This window comes from Diuraphis noxia, unplaced genomic scaffold (genome assembly GCF_037042655.1).
Source record: "Diuraphis noxia isolate RWA-SAM2 unplaced genomic scaffold, SU_Dnox_SAM2 contig0002, whole genome shotgun sequence".
Classification (NCBI taxonomy): Eukaryota; Metazoa; Arthropoda; class Insecta; order Hemiptera; family Aphididae; genus Diuraphis; species Diuraphis noxia.
The window spans coordinates 43,830,344-43,857,420 of record NW_028301712.1 but is presented as its reverse complement, the minus strand read 5'-3'; the positions used below and the strand labels follow the sequence as shown (position 1 = coordinate 43,857,420).

Sequence of the window (27,077 nt, the reverse complement as noted above, 5' to 3'; positions counted from 1 at the left end):
TATATTAATTAGTATACAGTTCAATGGTGGTACTATATAAAAGTATACGAATAAATTATTATTGATTTTGATGGACCTGGATTATCGACTTGGGAGACGAAATGAGAGAATCTATTTAGTAGTTTTATTTGTGTTTACGAGACAGATTGATTTTGGTTGTAGGATGGGCCCATTCGTCTCGTCAATCATTTACCCCATCAGTATTGTGAATTTTAATTATTTTCAACGAATCTCAAAAAAAAATCATTACATACAATATATTATAAAAACGGAGAAGAGGCTACTTTAGAGATGATGTTGTAATTAGTAATAATAATAGTTGTAATCGACGGTCTCCTAACAGGTTTGATGACTGTCAGAAAGGTCTGCGGCTCATTAATGCATGGTATAATTAAATACAATTACCTATGTAATTAAATTCTGGGTATATCGTACCATTCATACCTAGAGATCACTCAACTACTCAACACCATCATTTTAGACGTTCAGTGTAGATTTTGAATCTATTTATTTTTTTTCAAACAATCCGTCATTCAAAAAGTACGTTATAGCATCATTATCCATATGGCTAATTTAAAGTAGCATGGGCTTAATAATTTTATTTGAATGGAATAGACATTTACTGCTTAGATATTTAAACATATAATGGCGATTTATATCCTTTAGTGACGTTTGTTAATTTCTTATTATTCAAATATTATTGAACATAGGAATTTGAAATATTCTACTAAGAGTAGTGCTTTAGTTGTTAGTTTTTTTTATACAACGTGATATTTTCCAACTATTTAGATTAATTTTAAGCTATTTATACAAAAAATCAATTTTCACCATTATATTTTGCTTTAGTATTATTGACTTGAATTAATAACAGTTAATCTTAAGACAACAGGCCTTTTTTATGTTCCCATTTTTTGACGACGCTATTTAACTTTTTTTAATTTTTTTATCTGAGGGGAGGTAAAGGAGAATCGTATTTTTTTTCGTAACGCCATCTTATAAACAAAAAATATACTAAACTTATTCTATAAATAGGTAAAGTTTGTGAGGTTATAGGGGGTAATCTCTGGATCTACTAAACCGATTTTGAAAATTCTCTTATCAATAGAAAGCCACATTATTTGTGATTGTTACAGTGGTTAAAAGTGGTGAAAATGTAAAGTTGGAACCGTTGGAGCTATGTGTACCTATAGAAATACTTGCCGAAAATTCAATCTACAAATTAATAAAATATTTTTATTAATAGTTTTAATATTATGAGAGTTGTGTGGAAAATACCGACTAGCTCAATTATATAAATTGCGTTACGGTTTTCTTGCAGAGACAGTTTCAAGAATAAGATTGAATTAGCCGGGTATAAACGACGAATTAAACAAAAATTTTAATCATATAAAGTCGATATTTTAACGGGCAACGAAGTGTTAACAAAAAAATAAAAATAGTACAAAATGTTTATTCAATTTTGCTGAACTTTGTTGTTGAGGTCAAAAAACACGGTTGATCTATCATAGCTTCTTCTTTGAAAAGCGCAGTGCTAAAAGTTAAATCCAATAATATCACATTCTCTTGAAATTATTTATTCAAACCAAAATCTCAGTACCAAAATCATTATCAGCCGATAAATAAATTAGATATAGTATTGGCCTAATGAAAGAAGTTATAGGATAATTCTTATCGTATCTAAACAGTGGCTTAAGATACGAGGTGGATGGATCAACAAGATAGTGTTTTAGTTTTCAAATTTTCTTTAAATTAAATTATAGAAGCAATAACTAAAATACAATTTTGGAACAGCCAAGGTTCTTCCTCAAAGGCCAAATCATGACTTACAGACTTAGCTGTACGCTCCGCTAGTGTGAATTTATTAATCACTTCATTATTTAACTTTCATTGTTGTTATGTGCACTTATGACAGTAAATAAAAAAAAAGTAAATAAAATGTAAGTACCTTGGTAGTCACAAGAGTAACATTTCCTAGAAAACTACCTAATCATGAGTATATCATCGTAGTAAATTCCTTTTTGTGTACGAGATTTTTTATCGTATCATATTTTACCCATAATGCACTCTATATTTTGAATAATTTAGTCAACATTTAAAAAAATACTGAAATCCAATGATACACAAAAACAACATTATGTATATAACCTGTCAATAGTAAAATCAAACAATAATATTATTTTATGGTTTGAATTAAATACTAAAACAATAATAAAAAGTCAGTTTAATCGTAAGTTACTATAATATAAGCTACCTAGCCGAGAAATGGAATTAATAAATTATAATATTGTATGTATAGCTTTTATTGTTAAAAATCGGGATTTACAGTTTATAAACAATACTCAGATTTCCATGCTATATAACGTATTTAATACTAAATTTAAATATTAAATATATTTTAACGAGTTTTTTTTCAAACAGTTCGACAGCCAACCTGGCCATAATATGGTTTAATTTTAGATTTTTATGTAAAAGTATAAATTCTCAGACGTCGGTAAGTACTATTATAATAATAATTTGGTTGAGTGGTCTAAAAAACTTTTAATTCAAGTTTTGATTACGTTTGTGAGTGAACTTTTGAGTGTCCTATTCGCTTCAATTAGCACGGCTTCACAAAACCTTTCAAAACTTTTTACCGCTAGTTATTATTATAAAAATATAATACGATTTTACTGTTGAATTGTTTTTCCGCATTGCCATCCACTTACCAACAACTTGCAAGTAACCCTGTTGACTCTTCATTGGGTCTGTGTTAATTTGGCACATATACCATCCCCTGTCAGCTTCTCTAACTTCTCGGATATGAAGATACCATATTCGATGATCACTGTGTGTCACCGCGATCCGATGGTTCTTTGTGATCACGTGACTATGAATAGTCAATATGGTCTGGGTGTCCACTCTCAGCCAAGCAACCTTAAAGTAAAATTAAATTACGATAAAAGTTTCCACCAGCATCAGTATTCATAAAGGTATGTGTGGCATATTAATATGTCATATATTGTTTAAAAAAGTAAAACACAAAGCAATTTTTTTAATTTTACCGTCATTCATGCTGACATCAAATGTCATACTTCTCACATAATATAATAATTACTATAGTTTATGAACTCTAAGTTTTAAATGTAAATTGTGAACACGAAATGGGGTACGTGACTAGTAAATTACGGACACTTTTTATTTCGAGTTTTATTAGGCATCCCACTTATATTACTAACAAAAGGGGTTACGCATAATTGAAATATTGTAAGTTATTTTTAAAATGAAAAAAAAATGTATTTCGGTGAATAGTTTGCTAACATTTTTTTACATCATTATTTTATTTTATTCCTAAAAATAAAAATAATGTTTTCTGAATTAAAATAATTGTTTTGTGTCATTTTAATTTTTATACTTTTTAAAATAGAATATGAATTATTAGGTACAGCCTGTCAATTAATGTCAGAATAAAGTTATATTTTTATGTTTATTTAAAATAGAACAAAAATAATTTCACTTCCCTATTGTTTATGATTATAACAATCCAGTATTACGAATATTATTACTTTAGTACAAACTCATTAAGCGAATGTGATTTTAATCTAATAAGTTAGAAAATTTAATTTAAAATATTTAATTGTATCCACTTCATAGTGGCTGAATATGATGCTGATAAAAATGTAATTGAAATAACATATTTCTTAGCACAAATAAGCAACTTGTTATTTTATTTTCAATTTTAGCACTTTTAAATCCCCATGTCTTATGGCTTACACAATATAATCATCTCAATAATTGATACATTTTAATTTTATGAACTTATTTCTAACTTGGACAAATGTATTTAATACCTTGTAAGTTGCCAGTCCTTCGACGTTGCATATGAATACAGCTTCTCGACCAACTGGTACCGTCACATTATTCAAATCTTCACCAAACTTTGGCATTCCTAAAATGTGATCAGTACATGCAATTTATATAAAATATACTGTATACTTTTTAAAGCGCCAGTTTATTACTAAAATATTTCAATACGTAAATTAATTGAAACGATTTGTAATATATGTACCTAACAATAATAAAATATACCTATTGCGTCCAAATAATAATATCTAACTAGCCTTTGTTTTTCATATTCTATTGATAAAGTAAGTTTTGGGTACTTTTTTGATTGAGTGATATACATTAAGTAAGGTATATGGTTAACAATTTACTAAACGCAATAAATAATTTTAAAATTTGACCAAGTTTATAAAGCCTGTAATATATAATTTATTGAAGTAATATACATAACTATACTTTTCATAATAAATACCAAAGTCGTAAACCTATATACAAGATTAGTATTCAATTTATGATTCAAGTTAATTAGTTTTATACATGATTTTCAGATATTCCTCAATGAAAATATTTAAATTATAGCAATAAAATTGTGCTTACAATAAAAACATTTTAATAATAATATTCTATAATAAAATATATGATGGACACAAATCATTTCATGTTATTTAATCATTATTTTCAAACTAAAAATATTTTTATCTACAATAATTACATATCTATGAAAGTATACGATGTTATTCTATATCTGTTTTGTGTTACTTTACTTACTTAGACTATAAATATGAAATTATTTCATTATAAACCGATATTTTGTTTTTTTTTTTACAATAAAACAATATTAAGCCAGACTTATTGATTGTACTTGAGCACAAAACTTCGGTGCTTTTCGAACTATTTTAAATCCGTCAGCCAGTAAATTCAAGAAACGTAAATAAAAACTGTATTGATTACCTTACCTACGTGATCAATAATTGAATTCCGAATGATTGAAAACATAACAATACCCCGTAAGTTACTACGTGCATTAACCATTCTACCGATAGCGTGATGATAATCTTAATTAATCAAGACTTATAACATTACTAAACGAACAAAAATAAATATCACTGATACAAATTATAACCAGATTTCGTATATGAAACGATAACTACTACTACTACAAAAAAACAAAAAAACATAACATAACATAAACAATACGGAGTGTTAATAACAATAATAAAACTATAAATTATAACTTCCGATATTGTGTCTATTTTTCTAAAATAAAATTAATTCAGAACTCTACGACTATGGAAAATACTAGATTGGTTGAAAAAAACTTTACGTTCGATTCTGTGTTACCTAAAGCAATAAACTATACCTATGTTTTACAAGTTAGATGTATCATAGTTTCGAGTTTCGAGTATCATCGATTTTCAAATGACTTATAATACATTTTTTTCATATAGTTTATAGATTAAACGTTAAAACACTGTACCTATTGTATAGTCATATCGAATATGCTCCAAGTCACAAACTTAGACTCGATTAATGTATAAACTTATAGAAACATAGTTTATTATCTACAACCTACATTATATTATAGTTAATGTTTCGCGTAAACGAACTAAAAAGTATATTTGATAAATACCTGAAACAGTTAAAATCAATATTTTTAAAACAAACACATTTATTTTTATAAAAAAAACCAGTACATTGTGTGTCCATATTTTTTATAATTCAAGACATTGATCAATTTAAGCACGACAAGCCTTTTTTTTAAACTTTAATGTTTCTTACATTATCTTATTACCTAATTATAAAATCATTCCTCGAAAATAAATTCTTCACAATAAGCCATAAAAAAGTCCATCTCGCATCCAATTAAAACAAGAATTCCCTGTGGGAGTGACCTATCTTCCATACTTCACTATATATATTATATACACCTTGGACATGCTTACGGACGAGAGCAACATTTTAGTAGTTACAATTACCTACCATATAGAAAATCAAGATTAAAAAGTGTACTGCTGTCATTCATATAGATATTTTAATTCATAAATTATTAAACTATTGCCATCACACATAAATTAAATTATGACATGGCCCATGAACATTGAAATTATTATTTGCTAAGGGAAAATCTGTTTGAATGTTTTCACAATTATCTGTTTTTAAAATCCAAAATTAGGCCTTATAGCTGAACAACAATAACTCTATAGTTATAAGAAACCTTCGACAAAATACACATTTACAAGCACAAAAGATTAATATTTGGTATTATTAAACAAACCTAAAACAGAAATAAGTTAACATGTTTTCAAGTTTTATACTAGAGTCATCCTAATATAAAAAATTATTTTTTGCAAACAAAATGTTTGCTAATGTACAAATATCTGAGCATATCTAATCGTTCAAGATTTGAACAGAAGGGGAAGACCTTCCAAACTATTGAATATAATACATAACTGTACAAACATTTAAGCAACTATGTCAAAGCGTATTACCGAAGGTACATCGTAATATCAATAACATTTTAACATGTAATACCTATGTTAAAGTCCTTCACTTTGTAAGACTAACTGCCAGTGATCTAGAAATTCCCTATCATAAGAAATCTCTCACTAAACTAATCAGCATTCTCAATATCCTGCAATATATCTATTGATTAAAAATTCATAATATTTATTAAGTATGTCAGTACTATAGGCCAATAGTGAACAGCAGTCTAAATACAAACAACAGAAGACAGAAAACTGAGTATCCAACATATCTTACAATTTTTTTGTTTTCATATTGCTAGTATAAGAGTATCAAAACTATTCAGATATTTTTTTCTCTGGACATGATTTAATTATTATTTTAATCTTCCAAGCTCCAATAGAAATTTCTTGACGACCCTTATATTACAGTATACACCAATAGATTCTAAAATGATGTTGATGAACAAAATTTGGATGATAATATAAATAAATACGTTCTACGGATACAATCATATATATGGCTATTACCATTGAAATTTAATTTAATTTATTAATTGGGAATCATAATTTTTAACCAATTTAATGTTGATATTTAAATAAATAATAATATATTAATATAAACAAAAATGAAAAATCGTTGACGAATTTCTAAAAGCGGGGGGGAGTTGATCGTTTTATGTAGGAATTCAAAGTCTTTGAGACTTTTGCATCCAAATTGGTTTTCGATCGACCGTGTTCAATTTCTCCAGTATTTTTTTATGACTTTACAGCTTGAAAGAATAGTTTTTCTTCATTTTTCCCGATGAACAAGTCGTTATTATTATTGTTTTGTTTTTTCGTCCCACGTTCTTCGCACCAAAAACTCAAGCATTGGTACTATTTGCATGCTTCCTGATTTCTTCTTTTATTTGTACGATTATAAAGAACTTTTTACTTTTTAAAACAACGCACGAATTGCATTGAAATGAATAATTATATAGCTACGAATCGATTGTAAGAATTATTTCTATCAAACTTTAACTTGAAGATAAACTCAGTAAAGTGTTATGTATATAATTATTGTCAATAAGCACTAAGTATTAATTATGTACTATGAATATTTTCAATATTAAATTAAATCGCATAAAAATTAGAGACAGATCCCGTGTATTTATAATTTTCTGTGTGATCATATTATACTCAAAACATACCTGTTAATTTTAAAGCTTTGATATTATACAAAATGTCAGTTGTTAGGCAATAGTTGATTTTATTTATACATTTGCCTATTTATAAGAAAAAACATTTTGATTTCCAAAACATAAACTCACTCATAATTGTATTATTGTTTGGAATATGTGATGATTATTACTCGTACTTTATTTAGAATGTTCATAGTCATTATAGCTTATGTAGGGAAAAAAGTACACTTAAAAAAAATATCAAATACTGTGATGTAATGTGTGTATAATAAATTCAATAATTTGATTGATAATTATATTATATATAATACTATATTATATAATATAGTGTTAAAAAAACTAAAATACATTTTCAGAATGGTTATGATATATTTAGGAAAACTGTTGGTTTCTTAAAATATATTGAATATATACAAAAACATTTCAAAAGTTCTTTCACAAATATATATTTGAAAACGCTAATGCGCTAACATTATAATATATTATAACAATAAAATTGAATGAAATTATTTTTAATGACTATAAAATTATATAAATATATCTATAGGGAGATAGTAGATACTAGATGATATCATTATGTCATATAACATAAATGTATTAAACCAATAAAGCCGTAATTTAAACTTAAATGGAACGATAATTAAAAATAATTGAATTGCATCGTGAAAAAGAGGGTTTCAAAACTAGAACAAACATAATTAGAAAATTGGATTTCACACAATACACCAAAATAATAAAACATATAACGTTGTTGAATTTTTCCATCACCACGAATGTACCATGTATTCACTATAAAAACATCCCGATCGACCTACATCCAATCAATCACAGACATTTCCCATTCCCAGAAATCAATTATATTTCGTTTTTTCAATGTCTAGTAGTACTATACACTTACCTATGATTAATACAATTGTAAGGCAAGTCGTAACTCATGAGTCATGTGTACTATTTTTAAACTAAAAACAAACTTGTTAAACAAAGTCAAAGATATTTCAAGTACAATAATTGTAAACTAAGGACCTTTAGTTTTAACATACAACTATTCATAACTTCTGTCTGTAGGAAAAATGTGAACTTTTTAAACAGCTTGCAGTAAATTTCTGGGCAATTTCATAGTTCATTTGTAGAATTTTAAAATATCTGGTATGATATTTTTAGTAAAAATCAACTTCAACTTCAAAGTTGGAATTATGTAGGTAAACTTATTGAATTAATTGTAGTTAAATATATATATATATCAAATGGTATTATAAAAACGAAATAATTCCTGTCGGAAGATTTTTCCAACAATTTAATCTTAAACGAATTCATAAAATATTTTGTTGCTGTTTTAATTTGTACAAGAAAACTGAAACACAGTATAGTATGATAAGTATTATTAGTGTTTGTCTACTATAACCGTACCCAGAGCATTGAGAATTCAGCTTCATCGTGGGCTTTTTTTTCCCCGGTCCAAATAATAACAACATTGTTAAGGCGGAAACAAAAATGTATAAAATGTAAAATATATCAATGAAAAAAATACAGCTAGTTTTAAGGCTAGTATTCATATTTGTCGGAAATTTTCCCTCTTTTTACCTCCGGTCCACATTATTACACCCATATTTCCGTTATATACGACTCTCTCCACGCATATAATTCAATCTCAAGGTACTGAATTTGAAATTCGTATAGTCATTATTATAAGTACGTGCTTATTATTTTCTGGGAGTTTGCGTGAACCTACATCGAGAGAATGGGAAATGGGTAACGTTGATTTCCGATTTGCCCTTTAAATAAATTCTCCACGAGGATTACCTGGTGATTTGATTCCATATGTTATATACCTACCCAAAGTAGTAGTATACATCATGGGATTAAAATGAAATAATTTTTTTTATTCCTAATATTATAAAAAGACCTGGTGTATTGACAAAATTAAATTAATAAATTAAAAAAAAAAATTATGCAACTCGACGAGCTTCATATTTCATCCCATTTTTTTTTTTATTTTTAAAATTTAATTAAATGCTAATTGTTTGACAATTTTACAACTATAAAATAATAATAAAAAAAAAAACCAAATATACACTGCCGATGGGGAGGAAGCTGATCTTGTCGTTACTCCTCCCAAAAAACGCCACTTTCATCAGCACATAACTGCAGAACGGTCCGACTACTGTCCATAAACAGATTATTATTATTTCCGGTGGTCGCTCACAAACTATGCATCACACACTGTAGTCAATGGCTGGCTGGTAAGTAAGTGGGTGGATGGTACACTATACGTATAGAATATACAGGTAATATTATATTATTATACAATTATGTCATTCCGATCGACAGATTTGTTATTTGATGAGCTGTCCCACACTCATTGCACTGAAATTGTTACTATATAAGTGAGTAGTGTTCGCAAATATTCTACACACGTCGCACACTGCAGTGATTATTAATATCGCATAATACGTGCATTTACAATAGCATTAATAATAACAATATAGACTAGTAAGTAATAACGTAATAGTGATGCTGCATACCAACCACTGTAGTGTGGACTGATAGCCGGTGATGACCGGGTCAAATATTTCATGTGGTGGATTAAATTATATAATGTACCTGGTATTATAATAATATGATGGCTGTGTTGGCAATTTACCTTTGCCACAAATGGTAGTATACATGACTACATGGTAAAAGAAACCGATTACACGAAAGCAAAATAGAATCATCATGTATGATAACAAAAATAATAATAATGATACGGTATATCTGATTTTAGTGGACACACAATATATCAATTTAAACGAGCAGTAGGTAATTACGTGTGATCGTGCTTGAGTGGCAGCTGGGTCATAACTCATAACAATATTATTATACTACCCCGTTTTAATTTTTTTTTTTACATCTTTTTTTTCTGTGTATTATAATTAATAATATTATGGTAATAATAAAGTCCAATAACATGGGTATTAAAATTGTATGAATATTTTTCGAAATTGTTTTTAATTAAATTGTATTTTTGAATTTTTTTTATTAAATTCCTTAAAACCTATTATTATGTTACGCAGTAAAAATCAAAACTACAAATACGCCGACTGCAGTCAACAATATAATAAATAAGTACTATTTTCTGAATTTGAAATGTTCATAAAAAAAATAATGGTAGTAGTATGTATTTGTTTAGTATTCACTATTTAATATTTGGTCACCAACATTTTTGGAAAATTTATGTAATACAGACTACGTAATACAACATATACCTATAACTTGTCATTTAAACAACAACGATAGTGGTTTCAACACAAAAAAAAAAAAGGGGAAATAAAACTTGGTTGCAACAAGAACTTAAATATTCAATATCAAAAATTCCTAAAACAGTTTATACTTTTATTTTTAAATTATATAAGTGTTCACTATATATATAAAGTAATTTTGTACAAGGGTTAATAACTACAAAAACCTAATATCATGTCTTATAATCAAAAATATATTATCGTATATATTTTATAAAAATAAATAAATAATTTCCTGTATGAGACAACAATAACACAATGCATAAAAATGAACACTTACTCTGCAATTATGCAGTCAGTCTCTAGATTCGTGCATGCCAGCAAAGCCTTTATGTTAATGTACATATTTATGTTCATAAAAATATTATATTTATTATGAGTCTATGTCTAAGCTCAGAATAATCTTGTGCCCAATATTATTTTAAATAAATATGATAAGAAAAAAAAATTTTTGCACGTTTATGAGTTGCAGTAGGTACATAATATAAATAACAATATTAAAAACACCATCAAACTAATAATTACAATATTATTATACCCGTAAATTATTTCTAACCCATAATATTAGAACAAGAAAAATATCCCAAATCCTAAATAAAACGTAGTGTTTTACATCAAAGAGCCATTAATAAAATACAGAGTCCCCAATTTCCAACTAAAAAATGTCATATCATTCCTTAGTAGAACTGTACTAGAGAAATAAATTTAATATAAAGAATGAAATTGATAAATAGAAAGCTAATGATCAATGCTATTGAGACTTAGGAGTTAGGACAACTAAATAATACATATTTAACGTAATATACAAAAATGAAAATATAAACTTAATTTTTAATATTAAATTTATCAATACAATAAAATTAAGGAATAGTATATATTTGAATTACAGTTCTTATTTTTATTTTTTAAACTATCATCTCAAATTGTTTACGGATCTTTTGGCCCTGAAAATTAACGTAGCTTTTATATAGAATATAAAAATTTGAATTTAACCAGTTGAGATAGATATTTTACTGTAAAACCAGCATTTTTTGTCTTACATATTTCATTATTTTTTCAATTGTTTTAAACGAAATATAAATTCAGCTGTGAATGATGAAGAAATTATAATTTTACAGAGATAAAATGGAAATAAATATTTAATCCGAAAAATTATTTTTATTATTAGTACTGGTATTATTTTATTAGTTTAACGAATGGTAATTATACGATTTTTTTTTTCATTTCGTTTCGTTGCAATATTTCTTATTAGTAATGTTATTTGGTTTTGAAAACAAAGATCGAAAAACAAAGAAAAAAAATATGAGCAAAAGTACAACCAAAAGAACTTACATGAATTTAATCCAGTCTACGCCACGATTAAAAAAATAAAATTACAAAATCTGAAAGTAAATTAGAATAAACACGCGAATATATATACTATTTTTAAACTTAACGTTGCTTCTTTTCTGCGATACCTACCTATTCTGCCTTCCTACGAAAAAATGTCGTAAATCGAAAAAAAAACAAGATTTTACTGTATTACGTTTAATGTTATAATTTTAAGCGTTTTTTTAAAGTAAAAATGCCGTAACTATGATTATTTATCCAGAAATGTGTGTTTATAAGAAAATAATATTGGCGCAATCATTGTCATTAAATATAATCGGAGCTTAGCTAAAACTCCGTAATCACAGTTTGCTAAGGAAGATTTCCGTACTATGTATTATTTCAAATACGGCGTTTTTACCTAGCACTTCCTCATAATCTATATTTACGGCCTTGTTGTTTAGGAAACTGGTCTCATTATAAGCCGTTTCTACTGATAATGTTTGGAAATTTGGTGTCATACACCACACACATTTTTTATTTCATTCAGTTATCGATGATATTTTGTCGTTCTACATTATAACCGTTGTAACGAGTACCTACACCAAATGAAATCGTTTATGATCCAAACATAAATGTTATTCCCGGTTCACTAGACTCAACATCAGACTTATTGGATGGAATTGAAGAACTTATTCAAGGTAAAACAATAAAATTATAATTTAAAATGTTTATCTTAAAATATTAATATTATTATAATTTCTTCGAAAAATAAAGGATGGGGTTTATCTAATTTTCAGATGATAATGAATCTATAATAAATAGTATATTATCCGAGTTAACTATTTATTTCTATGATGGTATTGTGGTTAACGATGAAGTAGAACTTTTAACTAAATCCAGTGAACTTAAGAAAAGGAAAAAAATATAATCAATGTAAAAATGCGAAAAAAAATAAAAGTAGACATAGAAAAAAATCGGCATGTGGTGCCGGGCTGTGATAAAGGCAATTGCCAAAAACGGTGTCTACCGCCTTCACATACTGAAAATTGTGGAATACCAAAAGAAAAACGTAACGATATTCTTTCGAATTTAAATCAAATTCTTCCTCAGAATAGAAGACAATTTTATGGGAAAATATAACTAGGTATAATCTATAACTAATCAAATTATAAAGGCATTGCAATCACTTTCAAATTGTGTTATTTATTTACTAATTAAAACTAAAAATTTATTTAGATATAGCGATATGTAAATAATTCACTAAATTAATTAATAAAATTTGACTTAATATTATTATGATATAGATATAAACCAAGATTTTAAGCTTAATGCTTAATGCATTGAAATAATTTTAATAATTTTCTAATTGACGTGTTATAACTAAACAAACTAACTAATATTTATTATATTTATACCTAAAAAATTATATAGAATATACGGCGTTATTTCTTCAACCATTAGTGATCAGTACATTTTTACGAAGTAAACAATTCTGAATAATTAATTGCGTACTTAATATAAATATCAAAACAATGATATCTTGTTTAAATACAAATTTAAAATAAAATTGAACTCATTAGGTATATTTCCATAAGCAATTATGGATTTTACTTTGAAAAATATTATATTTATTTATTTATAACTATCAAAAAATACTAAACATAAAATGTAATTTTCCTAAAAACAGCATGGAGGGAAATTACGGCATTCTTCCTTAGGACGGCAGTATTTATGTTATTAAGTTCAAATAAATTGGTTTGGAAACCACCGAGGGTGCAGCTCTTTCATTCTCACATCACCGAGATCTTCAATTGTGTCGCATCCTTGCATTTATCATGTACAGTGTGGTCGTTAAATGAATCACCATGACCTCCTTATACCCATCGCCCACTATAACCACACACCAACCATAAAGTCGTAGCGGAAAAAATAATGCAATAATTCCTGGATGCATAATAATAATGTATAAAGTATAATATTACTACTGCGCTGCTGCTGGCTATAACTATATCTCTTTCGTAGGTTAGGTTAGGTTAGATTAAGTAGTTGTATGCTAGCGTAGTGTCATCGCATGTAAAACGCTAAATCGGATGGTGTGAAATACTTCGGGACAATAATACGAAAACTGACCACACGTTTGATGTGATAATATGTCAAAGGTCCATATGCATATAAATCGGTTGTCGTCTTGGAGTGATGGTGATGCGAATGCGGACGGATGGGTGCCATGGAGGTATAACGAGTGATTAGAGTAGAAAAGTCTCCTAGACACACACGCACGCCTATCGTAACAATATTATATATCTGCCTGGTATACGTACGACACAGTGACATATTAAAAGCTTGTTAATTTATTTCATAGAACAAATGTCGGCACTCGGTGCATTTAATATTACGTACCCACCTATATTATATTACGAGCACTACCCATAGCACTTGTCTACGCCTTACGAGCTGCCACCGTGTATATTGACCTAGTGTAAATGTCTCGTATATACTCACGATATAATAATAACAATATTATTTAACGTCAAGGCTGCAAGTCTGCGTTTGATCTAGTGATCATAAATATAATATACGGTCTTATATATTTATTATATATATATACTATACAATGTATAATATTATATTATGGACATCATAATCACAAGCCTATTGTTATTTCCGCGATCCCGTCAAAAGTTACCGCGCACCAGGCGAATACCAATATTATAATAAAATATACGCAACGAATCTATTTTTCAAAGTCTCTTTGTGCATTATTGGCCGTGTCTATTTAACTAGATTTTGTGTCTACACTCGATACCGCAATTTTGTCGTCAGCATATAGATGTCCCCAAAGTTTTATTAGCCGCCATATTAGTTGAAATATTTTTATTTATTTTTTTTCGTGATATGTGTTTATTTTATTTTCCTTTTTTTTTATGCAAACTCTAAGTAGGTACTTATACCTACTGATATTGTAACATAATTATATTATATAAATTTATCAACTGCAGGTTCTCGTATTTGTAAAGTATGACAATTTTATCGGTGTGCTGTGGATCCGGATGTCAGCGATAAAATGTTCTGAAACTTTTATCTTTTTAATTATCATTAACTCCTTATTTAGGTTAACTGATTAACTAAATAAACATGATTTTATTTAGAGTTGAAACATAATATTTTAAGTCCATTTCTACGATGATCTTTGACATGTATTTTATTATTCACATTTCACACACGATTTTATAATGATCAATAGCTAAATCCATTTTAATATTGACTCAATTTTATTTTTAAATAAATTAACAACTATAATTAAATAGCTGCGTATAAAATATTTATATAATATTCATGAGTTTTTATTAAGAATTGGTAAGTATAAAAAAAAAAAAAAAAACATGTACCGTAATGAGTAATACAAGCAATTCATTCTACATAATATAATGAATGGACATATTGAGCTAAATTATTACATATAATAGGCACATTCAGAGAAACCATACTTAAGTATTTTTATAAAGAATTGGTCTGAATTATAGAACATAAAAAGCTCATGAAAAACGAATAAGTAGGTAACTTAGAAATAACTTTTGACTTTTTATATTATATATATATATATAATATTAATTACAGAATTAACAGTCCTTTATTTTCTTGAGTTAATAATTATAAGTTTCATCAAAACTCTAAAATCGTATAATGTAAATAAATGCCGTTCAAAAAAATAAAATAAACATATAATGAAGAACGATTTTAATACCAATAATTTTGCTTGTATTATATTATGTTCACTTGCATACCTACCTATTTTATAAGTTTAATTTATTAGAGTAACCACCACGTTAATAAATGCTTTAATAACATTTTTGCTAAAGTTCTCAGTAAATCTGATAATTTTCCTCAAAAATATTTACAAAAATTAAACAGAAAAGCTGTAGTTGTATGACCTAACGTTGTTTTAAAAATTTCAAACAACGGTATTTCTTTGAAAAACATGGTACAATCTCATTCTTTTGTTTTCGTTTCAAGATGACATGGTTTGAATAATTATCAGTAAGATAAGGGTCGGGGTGTTCACTGTTCAGTGGAAACTATTTTATTGTTTTTCAAAATAATTTACATAATAAGTATATACTTATTATACAAAATGAATTGTAACTTCTAGAAAATCATATATATACAAAAATAAGTTTCCTTTTTACCACAATTGTTTGTTCAAATAGGATATTTTATAAACATCTGAGTGATTGTCAAAAAACTAGTAAGAAATATAACAAAATTACATAATATACATGGTATATTATACCAATTATATAGGTACATTTTGTCAACTTGAACATTCACAAAATGTGTCCTTTTAAGCACTATATCATTGTATACAATATTATTATTATTATTATTATTACTTTTTTTATTTATTTAAGTTATTTAATATATTATTAAATTAAAATAGATTGTGTTAAAAGTTTGGAATTCGATATTTTTATTCTATAAATTAATTAATGGGGTTGATATTTTTTTGTATAAATATCTATACTATACCTTCATGATAATTATATACTACCTATATAATGGCAATGATATAATTATAATTATATAATTTACATAATTTCATATTAAGTCTATAATTTATATTAATTTATTGTCTTAATAATATAAATATAATAATCTGGAAATATGAAAATTAAAAATGTATACAAATACAAAACACTTGAGTAACATTCTTTACTTTATAACTTTAAGAGTTAAGTTTTTAACTGTACAACATTTTTTAAATCATAACATTTTATTAAAATGTGACACACACACCAACAAATAATATCTCTATCATTGAATGTGATCTGCCCACTGTATAGTCGACATACTATTATACTTGTAAGTAGGTACATTGTGAAACAGGGAGTACTCATTTCAAAAGAAAGTTTTAACAAACTCCAACTACCTCAATAATTAAGACTCGTGTATTGAAGAGAGCAAAAAACTGTATCCCTAGCAGGTGACCTAGTTTTTGATCAGAATCAGCCAAACGATTAAAAGTATTTTAATATATAATTCATGATATAGACGATTTTAATAATTTTAATTCGTTCATGAGTAGCTATCACTGTTGACAGGAGTTTTTTTATATTTATCTTTAGATTTTGCGGTATTATATTTAGAACATTTGCTGTATATTATATTATATTAATCTAAAGTTTCAGAACTTATGGCAATTGCATGTCCCATTATTTTTTTTTTAGTAAGGCTTAGATTAAGCAGTAATTGTATATTAAATTACAAAAAAGTAACCGTAACAATTGTTTCGTATTTTAAAAAATGTGTGATTTTAAAATATGTTTAACATTTTCCCCCTCTATTTACCAATGTTATTTATGCATAAATTTTTAAACATTAAATAATTTAAACTGTCGTTGACCGAATAAATTAAATTATTTGAACAAACCTTCTAAACCAATCAACAAAAATTAACTTATATAGTTTTTGGTTTATTTATCCCTCTTTATTTAAATAATTTCTATTATTTATACTACATCATTTTAGTGGTAAGCACCTAACCTCTTTACCTATTTTGTATATATAACGGTTTGAACGCAAAACATCTTTTCTTCTTATTTTTTTTCTTTTTTTCTTTGATATTCAAATAAAGATTTTAGTCAATAATAGTAATTTAATTACTGATATGATAGGTTTATAATTATAAATAGTTATATATGTTTGACGGAAAATACATAATAATGATTAGTAAGCAGGTAAGGTAAGTCAGGGGTAAGTCATTCTTAACATTGGTCTATTTTTAAACACTATATTATTCAGTATTTTAGTATTTACTGCGTTCCTGCCAAGCAGAAGCGTTGGACTTTATATCCATTCGAGAAACAATTTATTTGATCTCGTGTGGTTATATAGTACAACGTACGCAAGTTCTCTCATTGTTCGTGACGTATGTTTTCTGTTTTTAATCGATTTATCGTAACGTATTTTTTGATTTATATACATAATTTTACAATAAGTATCCTGTATGGCTGTATTCCCGTCTACACACATTGTTATGCACGGTGACAAGACCTTTTAGCAGCCACAAGGTTCCTGTGCCGGAGGAACGTACTACGAGGAATTTGGCGTTTGCGATTAATTCCGACCAGCGGACGCGTGTCGCATTAAACGGCGACAGCGGTGACTGACACTGCCGTCGCCGTCGTCACGCCGCTGGAAAACATTTCGCGCGAGTGTATAATTGTACCAGTCATCAGGTTGCCACTCAGGGGATTCACGAAATTAATTAGCTGAAGCGTATAACACCCACTACAGAACATTCAACACGTATTTATATTATATAAGTGCGCTCGTGCGTGTGCTTCAATGTGTGTGTGTGTGTGTGCGCGCGCGCGTGCTGAAGTACGCGCATGGATGCGTTTGTGCGTTGTTAGATCAACAATCGTAATGATTATGGACTGTTGATTATTTATAACGAGCCTCTTCTAAAATATACATCATAAAGTTTCGTTATGATATATAATACAATAATTATGAGTCTTAATTCTACATTATTGTTATTGAGGAGTAATAGTTGTTGATATCTACATCCACAATATATGGACGGCTAAAGTTCAAACCTTCAGAAAGGTTGTAATGTCATAAAATTGTTCTTAGCAATCGATCTAATCATTAAGGCAGATGGCTTATTGCTGAGACAAACACGATTTTCAATTAAAATCTGGGACTAATTTTTACTACTATAAAACCGCAGTGATCTGCTGAATATTAATAACTGCAGTTATTATCCAGGACATTGGAAGGGCACAACGTTTTTTCATCATCAATAAATTGTAAAAAGTTAAATATATGACGTATATTTATACTTGAGAATTTTATATATTTACGAAATCATACCAAAAATGACAAAAAAGCAATCAATTATAGGTAATTATAATATATATTACAATATGAAAGAAGTACCTACCTAAAACGATTTTTCAAAAAGAATAGTACAAATAAGCAGTGATTTATTTAAATAATCTATCCAGCAAATGAAGTGCTTTCAAGTATTGTGCACATTTTAATTTAATTATGTATTATTCATTCATCCATGTACTATTTTTTTTTTTTACGAGACCTTATTAAATATGTATAAGTATAGGTATATATTATTATTATTACATGTATTTTAAATATTTTAAACCTTGATATTTTTTATACATGCACTGAATTGGTTATTATTATATTTTTTTCAGAGTGAATTGAGAATTAATTTCATAATATCTTTTTTTTAAAATTAATTTAAATTAATTTTGTTATGCACTGAGTTGCCCATTCGTAGATATGTAGTGGTGCAAAAATCACGTACATCAAAATGTTGCATGCATCCAACTGTCGAATTTACAGCGTTCATTTGAAAAGATGGCCATCCTGCTATAAGGTATAATATTATTATTGTTATGAATTATGATCATTGAGTTGGAACCAATGGTGTGTACAAGTGGTGATATGACAATCTGATTCCTACCCATAGTCTTTTTGAGAATTTTTTAAAAGGTTTTTCATGAAATAATGTTTTTCCGAGCTTAAAAGTTAAAAATATAATATTATTAATGTAAATATTCATAAAAATTGAATTAATTGCATTATAATACATTCTTAGTGTTAATATACGAATTTAAAGTTGGTATTAATAATTTTAGTACCACTTAAATAATACTTTATCACAATAAATTGTTGAGTATATATTCTTAATTCAAAATCGAATGAGTAATTTCATTATAGTTGTAATTAAAATATTTGTACTAATGATAATATTCCTTAAAGATCGTTTACAAAATTATAAAATAATTGTGCAATTAAGTATTTATTTTATTATACTTGAGCTATTTTTACAAATTGATTTATTTATCAAATTAATAGATCAATATTAATGAATAACATTTTCAAAGTACAAGGCAATAATTCTTTAGTAATACAAAAGATCTCCGACGCACGCTGTCAACGGTTCGAATCTCGGTCACGGATGGCATCGCTCTTTGGGCATTTCGCGATGTCTGGAGAGAGAGGCCGCCGCCCCCAAACCGGGCATGGCAGAAACCTACGGGTGCCCATTCAAAATTCTGCCAAAAAAAAATCCCACGTGTTAAAAACCTACAGTACCTTCCCTGGCTTCTCTTACAGTTCCCCAGGCTAATGACCTCAGTTGTCGAAGCCTTAACCCCAATAATAAAAAAAAAAAAAAGATCTCATGAATTTAAAAATATGGTCTTTAAGTATATTTAACAATCCCAAAAACCAAAGTTTGAGTAACTGCATTATTAAAAAAAAGGGTAAGGGTGATTATTGAATAATCTTGTACCTATATTATATAAAAATAGAAAATACATTTAACATGTTACATATTATAATATAGGTGTTTAATCTAAAACCACTTTTCAATGTCTTTTCATATACTTTTCCTAAATATGTTTATACGTCGTTAGATTTAATTTTTCATTGTTGGTGATAATAAAATGTGATATTGCAATCTTGGTAATCAATATCGAGATTTTTCATAATTTTAGTTGTGTTAATAGATGAGTTTAACCTTTTAAATTTACAGGTACATTCGGGAACTTTTTTTTTAAACATAAAATAAATAGGTACTTATAAACTCCTATTTTTTACGCATAGGCTTTGTTAAGTTGTCTTACCCATCTTGGTGAGACAATATTATGACAGGTCATTATCACGAATTGATACATTTTGAATGGCGTCGGGAATTACAAATATGGGAGCAGTGGAGGAGGTAGACCGATTGACAGCGGATACCTATACCTACCGCTCTACCATTGTAAAGGACTCGGGCGAATTAAATGTGTCATGGTAGAGTGTACAATTAACATGTGTATAGTATATACGTATCAACTTGGAATTGCAATACACGCCTCAGACTAAATGCCACGGGGCCGAATAAAGTGTATACACATCGATTACCATAATTAGATGCACAACCAAATTTAAATTCTCAGCGTCATTTGTCTCTAAGCCTGTCGAGATCCACCGAACCTGCTGCTGTCAGTTAGTTTGTGTATGTGTGTGCCATGTGGAGGTAGATGCGCGTGTTCACCAATATACCGGCATGTTACTACCCCTCACCATCCAAAAAAAAAACAGTAAAAACGAACCGAAATTAAATAAAACGAAACAAAATAGAAATAATAAACGCTCTGAAACGATATTGGTGCACCGCGCTGGATGCAGGCGACGCGATGTCTGTTGGTTTTTCACTGCCAACAGATGTTACTGCGATTCGGTTAAGATATCGGATTATTATTGTTTTCCGCCATTCCGATAAGTCATGGTTGTGTTTCCCGCACAAACTTTTCGGAAATAAAACCGTCATAGCATTCACTGAGCACGAACAGCTATTTACTGCGGTGTGTCATATACTATTAGAACTACTCGTCGTATGACAGAGTCACATATTATATATAATACGCCCCCCACGAATAGACTCTAAAAATCACATGACAGTGAGTAATTAATAATAATATACAACATTTCTATACCACTTCAACCATACAATATATTTTAATATAATATTGTCAGGTATAATATTATGTAGTACATTAAAATAAACGTGAACACTCCAATGCTCTATCCTGCTGAATTAATATACTGTCTAAGATTCTAGGAAACTAGGAAAGTCAAATACGTTTACCTATTCAAACTGCCATATTACAGAATCTATTTAATACCACTCCCTTTGGCGCAACTTAATGTCTTACACTCCGAGATGTCTATAATAACGATTTTGATAGGATAAAACTAAACCAATTTTATGAGCGTCGCTCGTTCGCGTAGATTATTCAACTTAACCGCAACCACCCCACGGTGACTAAATATATATATTTATATATATTAATGTGTTTTATCGTCAATATATAAGTATATATATATACTATGTACTCTGACGATGACAGCTCATTTGTGCAATGTTCTTATATATATATATAAACATTTTTCAATTCGTTTGAAAATATATTTGGATCACATATGTGTGTCTACTTCGATGGAAAATTAAAGTTTAATGATACTTCTTCTTCGAATAAAAAGAATTATAAAGCCTATAGGTTTAATTAGATTAATATACATAATATAAACAAAAAATACCAATTAGTTATATTATTCATAAGTTGAAAATTATATTAAAGATTACAATATGAAAGAACATTAAATTAATTTCAACCAAAAAATTACTTTATAAACAAAAAATAATTGTTTCTTGTTATATAAACTTTTATTAACATTTTATTATTTCGAGAATCCAAAAGCGTTGAATCAGAAACACAGACAGCCCGTATAATTATCATGATGATCTTTATTTCTTTTGTAGATTCTGGCTTTTAGAAAAAATAGTTCTTGATGTTTTGATGCCACTTATATTTAATAGTTTAGGCTCCAAACAAAGGTGTGGAAATGATCAAGTGGTGGCTGGCAGTACCACAAATTAAAAATATTCAAAGGTCCAACAAAATTAAAATAAAAACTAATTAATTCAACAATCTAATATATAATCATAATTGTTTTTTTCATACTTATATTTGTTTAATAATACTAAATATTTTGGTGTTTCGCCATTATTGATCAAAAAAATATACTTTTTTTAAATGGATTTATTTTTAATGATCTACTTTTTTATTTAAAATTGTGATGCCTATAAGTAACATTTTAAATTTGAAACCTTTTTTGTTAAATTTATACAATAAGCACTACTCTGTTTTTAATAATTTCAGTACTAAAATCATGTATTTTTATTACAATACTAAGCCACTGACAATTATGAGTAAGTAAATAAAATGAATGTTTTAATTAAAATAACAACACTAAATTTACAAACATCTAATTTACTTTTAGACGGTAAAAACAAGTTTTTTAATGTATGAAACTCGTTATAAGTGAAAAGAAGAATATATTTTTTATTTTTATTTAAATTTGATTAATATTTTAGGATATATAAAATTCTGCAAATGACAGTCTTCCTACATCTAAAATTGCATATTGGTGGCATTAAAACATCATGATGTTTTAGTAGATTCCCCAACGAAAAAATAAAAATGTAGACACTTTCTTCTTTCTTTATTTTCAATTACAATCTATACCTTAAAAGCGAAATTAGGTTATTTTATTAGAATAGAAAATATACTTATTAATTTTAATTTTAATAATAAATTATTAAGATAAGATATATATAGCTTATACTTTGATGTGAGCAATCATCCATTAATGACACTCACTGTTAACTATTTTTTTCTCTTAATCTATACCAATAGAGAACCTATATTACGTTTAGAAGAAAGTGGAAGAAGTGAAATACACGACACCATTTTCTTTTCAAACACGTCTGGGTCGTTTTTCAGGAATAAACGGGACTACGAGATGTTGTATTAATGGGTTACTGTCGGAGATAAGACGGTTGGTGAAAGCGTTGATAGTGAGTTTAAGCTTTTTCATGTACTAATTTTATTTTAAGATTGGTATGGATAGGGTAGTTTGAGACGTAAGTGGAGGCATTTAAAAGTTTTTTGAATGCTATATTTTGGAAAGTTTAAATTATGTTAAGGTTTGATTTTCTTACATTACTCTGCCGTTGTATACCGTATATCCAGACTGGTTTGGTTAGGGATTCATATATGGGCAATTTTATGTTGATGTTAGTGTGTTTATCATTGTTAAGAATTGTTTGGAGAAGGCGTAATTGAGAATTTACATTTAGTCGTTTAGTTGTATAAGCTGAGCCCAGATTAATCTACGGTCTAGAACTAATCCAGTTATAATACAAAGTATTTTACTGTTTGAGAGATGATATTTGAGTACTACAGTCTACAAGCTAGACATGACGCAAGATTAAGGGTAAATTACGTATGTACGAATTTAGATTAGTTTATTTTTAGCCTCTATTTAGAGCACTAGTCATCTATGAAGGAAAGGTGGTGTTGAAGGTTATGAGAAACAGTAACAGGATCAGAATTTACTGAGGTAATAAACCTTATCATTCAAATAGTCGGTGACCAACATGTGAGACGAGGTGGAGACCGAAGATATAGTACAGGAAACTCCTACCGAGATTTTGTAATACTGTAAAGTGCTAAATGTAGAAATTAAAACAAAAATTTAAAAAAAAATTTATAAACAGTGAAAAATAGCACCCTCATTTTTAATGAAACTGATTTTTACTGTTTAATTTCAATGATTCTATGAAAATTATATTTCTTAAAACATTTAATGAAACAAGTGTTATAAAATAATAATCGTTTATATTAATATATAATAATTGGTACCTACGACGTAAAGAATATGTAATTTAGATACATAACTCTGAAAAACCTCAATTCAAAATGTAACAATTATATACTAACTATAAATATATTATTCTATGCATTGTAGTACTTCTCGTTTTTCGTGTATATTTTTTTGTTTTAACATTCAATTTTAAATGATTTGTTCGTTTATTAGTTTCTCAAACACTTAAAAAACCCACAGTAAAAATCTCCCAACGCTTCTCGTCTAATCTATTTTTTTAGAAATGCATCTTAATATGATAAGATGATTTTTTAGAGTATTATTGTATAAAATGCGATAGTGCAAAATTTTTAATGAATAAACTATTCAATATTATTGATTGATCAATCTAATAAAAATAGTTTATATATCAGAAAACCTGAACTACCTACTTTTAAAGTATTTTCATAAGTTTAAAAAAATTATTTTATTAATTAACGTATTGGCTATTGATGACATTAATGATTAATCATTCAATTATTTTGAACCTAATTTTTTTAAAATATTTAATTCATTATAGTCACACATTTTTCATAGCCATTAATTACAATACAATTTGATTTTACGCTTTATAATGATATTTATTGCACAACTCGAGCACGTTAATCAATATTCCTAATACTTTTTTTTTTCATTTTTTTATTAAATAAAGTCTTAATGACCTTATGTCAGTACTAACTTAGTGTTTGAATAGATACATTTTTTTTTTTAAATTTGAAAATAGATAGCTATTAATAATAATTAGAAAAATTATTAGTAAAAAAGATACAATCAGCTACGTTTTGAAGTATTTGCAAATCAAACGAAAATTAAAATTAATAATCATATTTATAACAACAGGTCGTGTGAGCGACCACGCCTGAGTCGGTGTATAATAGAAGGCGGATCACTTAGTCCATAAAATTTCGCACTGTGAACAGAATTGATGTGTTCGAATAAGTTATTTGCAAATTTTTTTATTTATTCAGTTATTTTGGGTAGCTGGAAGTCTTTGTGAAGTACATCATTACGTACAAACCATGGAGTATTAGAAATTATACTCAGGACTTTTGATTGGAAAACTTGAATTTAGTGTATGTGGGTTTTTGCACAATTTCCTCACACAGGGACTAGGTATAGAAATTACGGTAGTAGAATTTGCTTATATAGCATAAGAAAACATCTCCAGCTTAATGCAGTTAGTTGTTTGATCAATGCAGTGGCGTACCCAGGGGGGGGGGGCTTAGGGGGCTTCAGCCCCTCCCATTGGCCATGTTTTGGAATACATTTTATATTAAAAAAGACAAAGTACAAACCATGATATTTCTAAAAAACGGTATTGAATACAACGTATTATCTTTAGTAACAATGACCTAGTATAAGCAAAGCATAAACATTGTGTTTATTATGGTACCGAATACCGATATAGATTTAGCCCCCCCCCCCCCCATTCGAAAATCCTGGGTACGCCACTGGATCAATGGGTATAGTACTTTAAGCCTTTGGTAACCTTGTTGTAGTTTGTAGGTGATATGTGGATTCCAAGTTAATTTATTGTCCAAAATTACACCGAGGTATTTTATATTAGGTGACCAAGAAATACTATTACCGTACAATTTCAAGTTACCAGGAGTTTTGGGGCGCCGGTTGGAGAAGAGTACCACTTTACTCTTATGAGAGTTTAATATAATTTTCCATTTATCTCCCCATTTTTGAATTTCATTCAAGTAGGTTTGAATATTTTGGGTTATTGTTTCGGCATCTTTAGCGCTTGAGCATATAGCACTGTCATCAGTGTGTATTGCTACTTTAGTATTATTCGTTGTCCAAAACGTAAAGGTTAAAAATTAAAGGTGAAATTGTTGAACCTTGTGGTACTCCTGCGTTAATTTGTTTTGTTTCCGATGTGGTATCATTGATTCGAACTTTAAAGCAGCAATCGGAGAGGTGGGATTTGATTAGATTATATATTGCAGTTGGAGTGCTTAATGTTTTCAACTTATATAAAAGTCCATCGTGCCAGACCCGATCAAAGGCTTGGGTTCCGTCTAAGAAGACTGCATCTGTATTTAGTTTTTTTTCAAATCCATTATTTATATGCTCTGTTAGGCGCAGAAGTTGTTAAGCGGTGGCGTGGTTAGATTTGAATCCAAAGTAGAAATTCGGGATAACATTTATTGCATTTAGGTAATTGGTAAGCTTTGAGTGAATAATTTTTTCAAATATTTTTGAAACTGTGGACAGAATGCTTATAGGTCTGCAATTGCTAGGGTTAGAGTGATATTTACCTGGTTTTTTGAACAAAATTATTGTGGCTAATTTCCATTCGGTAGGTAGGAAAGCAACCGATTTTTACTAGGAAATGAATAAGATGGATAAATATGTTATTGCTTTTCTTGACTTTATTTTTTAGGATAATATTGGTGATTAAATCGTGTCCGGGTGATTTTATTTTTGGTAATTTTTTGATTGTATTGAATATTTTGTTAGAGCTTGAGTATGGCAAAATATTTTATGGAAGAATATCGGGCTCGTAAAGTTTTTGTTGAACTATATAGTTTGTAGAGTTATCTAGTGAGCTATTTAATGTGAAAGAACTTTCAAGAGTATGAGTAAACAATTCGCCATTATCGGCCTTCTGTATTTAGATAAGCACTTTCCGCTTTCAAGAGGGGGGATTTAATTGGTATTCGGTTTTATTAATCTTTTGGTTGCAATCCATAAGTTGGAATCTGATGGCTGTATTATAGATAAAT

At 28.1% G+C, this 27,077-nt stretch overlaps 1 protein-coding gene and 1 pseudogene across 2 annotated transcripts in view; one reads left to right on the top strand and one right to left on the bottom strand.

The window, feature by feature from the left end:
- Positions 1–27,077, bottom strand: part of LOC107163764 (lachesin-like) — a 173,046-nt gene that overhangs the window by 73,290 nt on the left and 72,679 nt on the right. For both annotated transcript variants that reach the window (XM_089220626.1, XM_089220627.1), the window contains exons 2-3: positions 3,828–3,925; positions 2,706–2,913 (exon numbers count right to left, since the gene is read on the bottom strand). In XM_089220626.1, the coding sequence (XP_089076752.1) occupies positions 2,706–2,913; positions 3,828–3,925 (306 nt within the window). The remainder of the gene's footprint in view (positions 1–2,705; positions 2,914–3,827; positions 3,926–27,077) is intronic.
- Positions 6,292–13,923, top strand: LOC149058501 (uncharacterized; annotated as a pseudogene).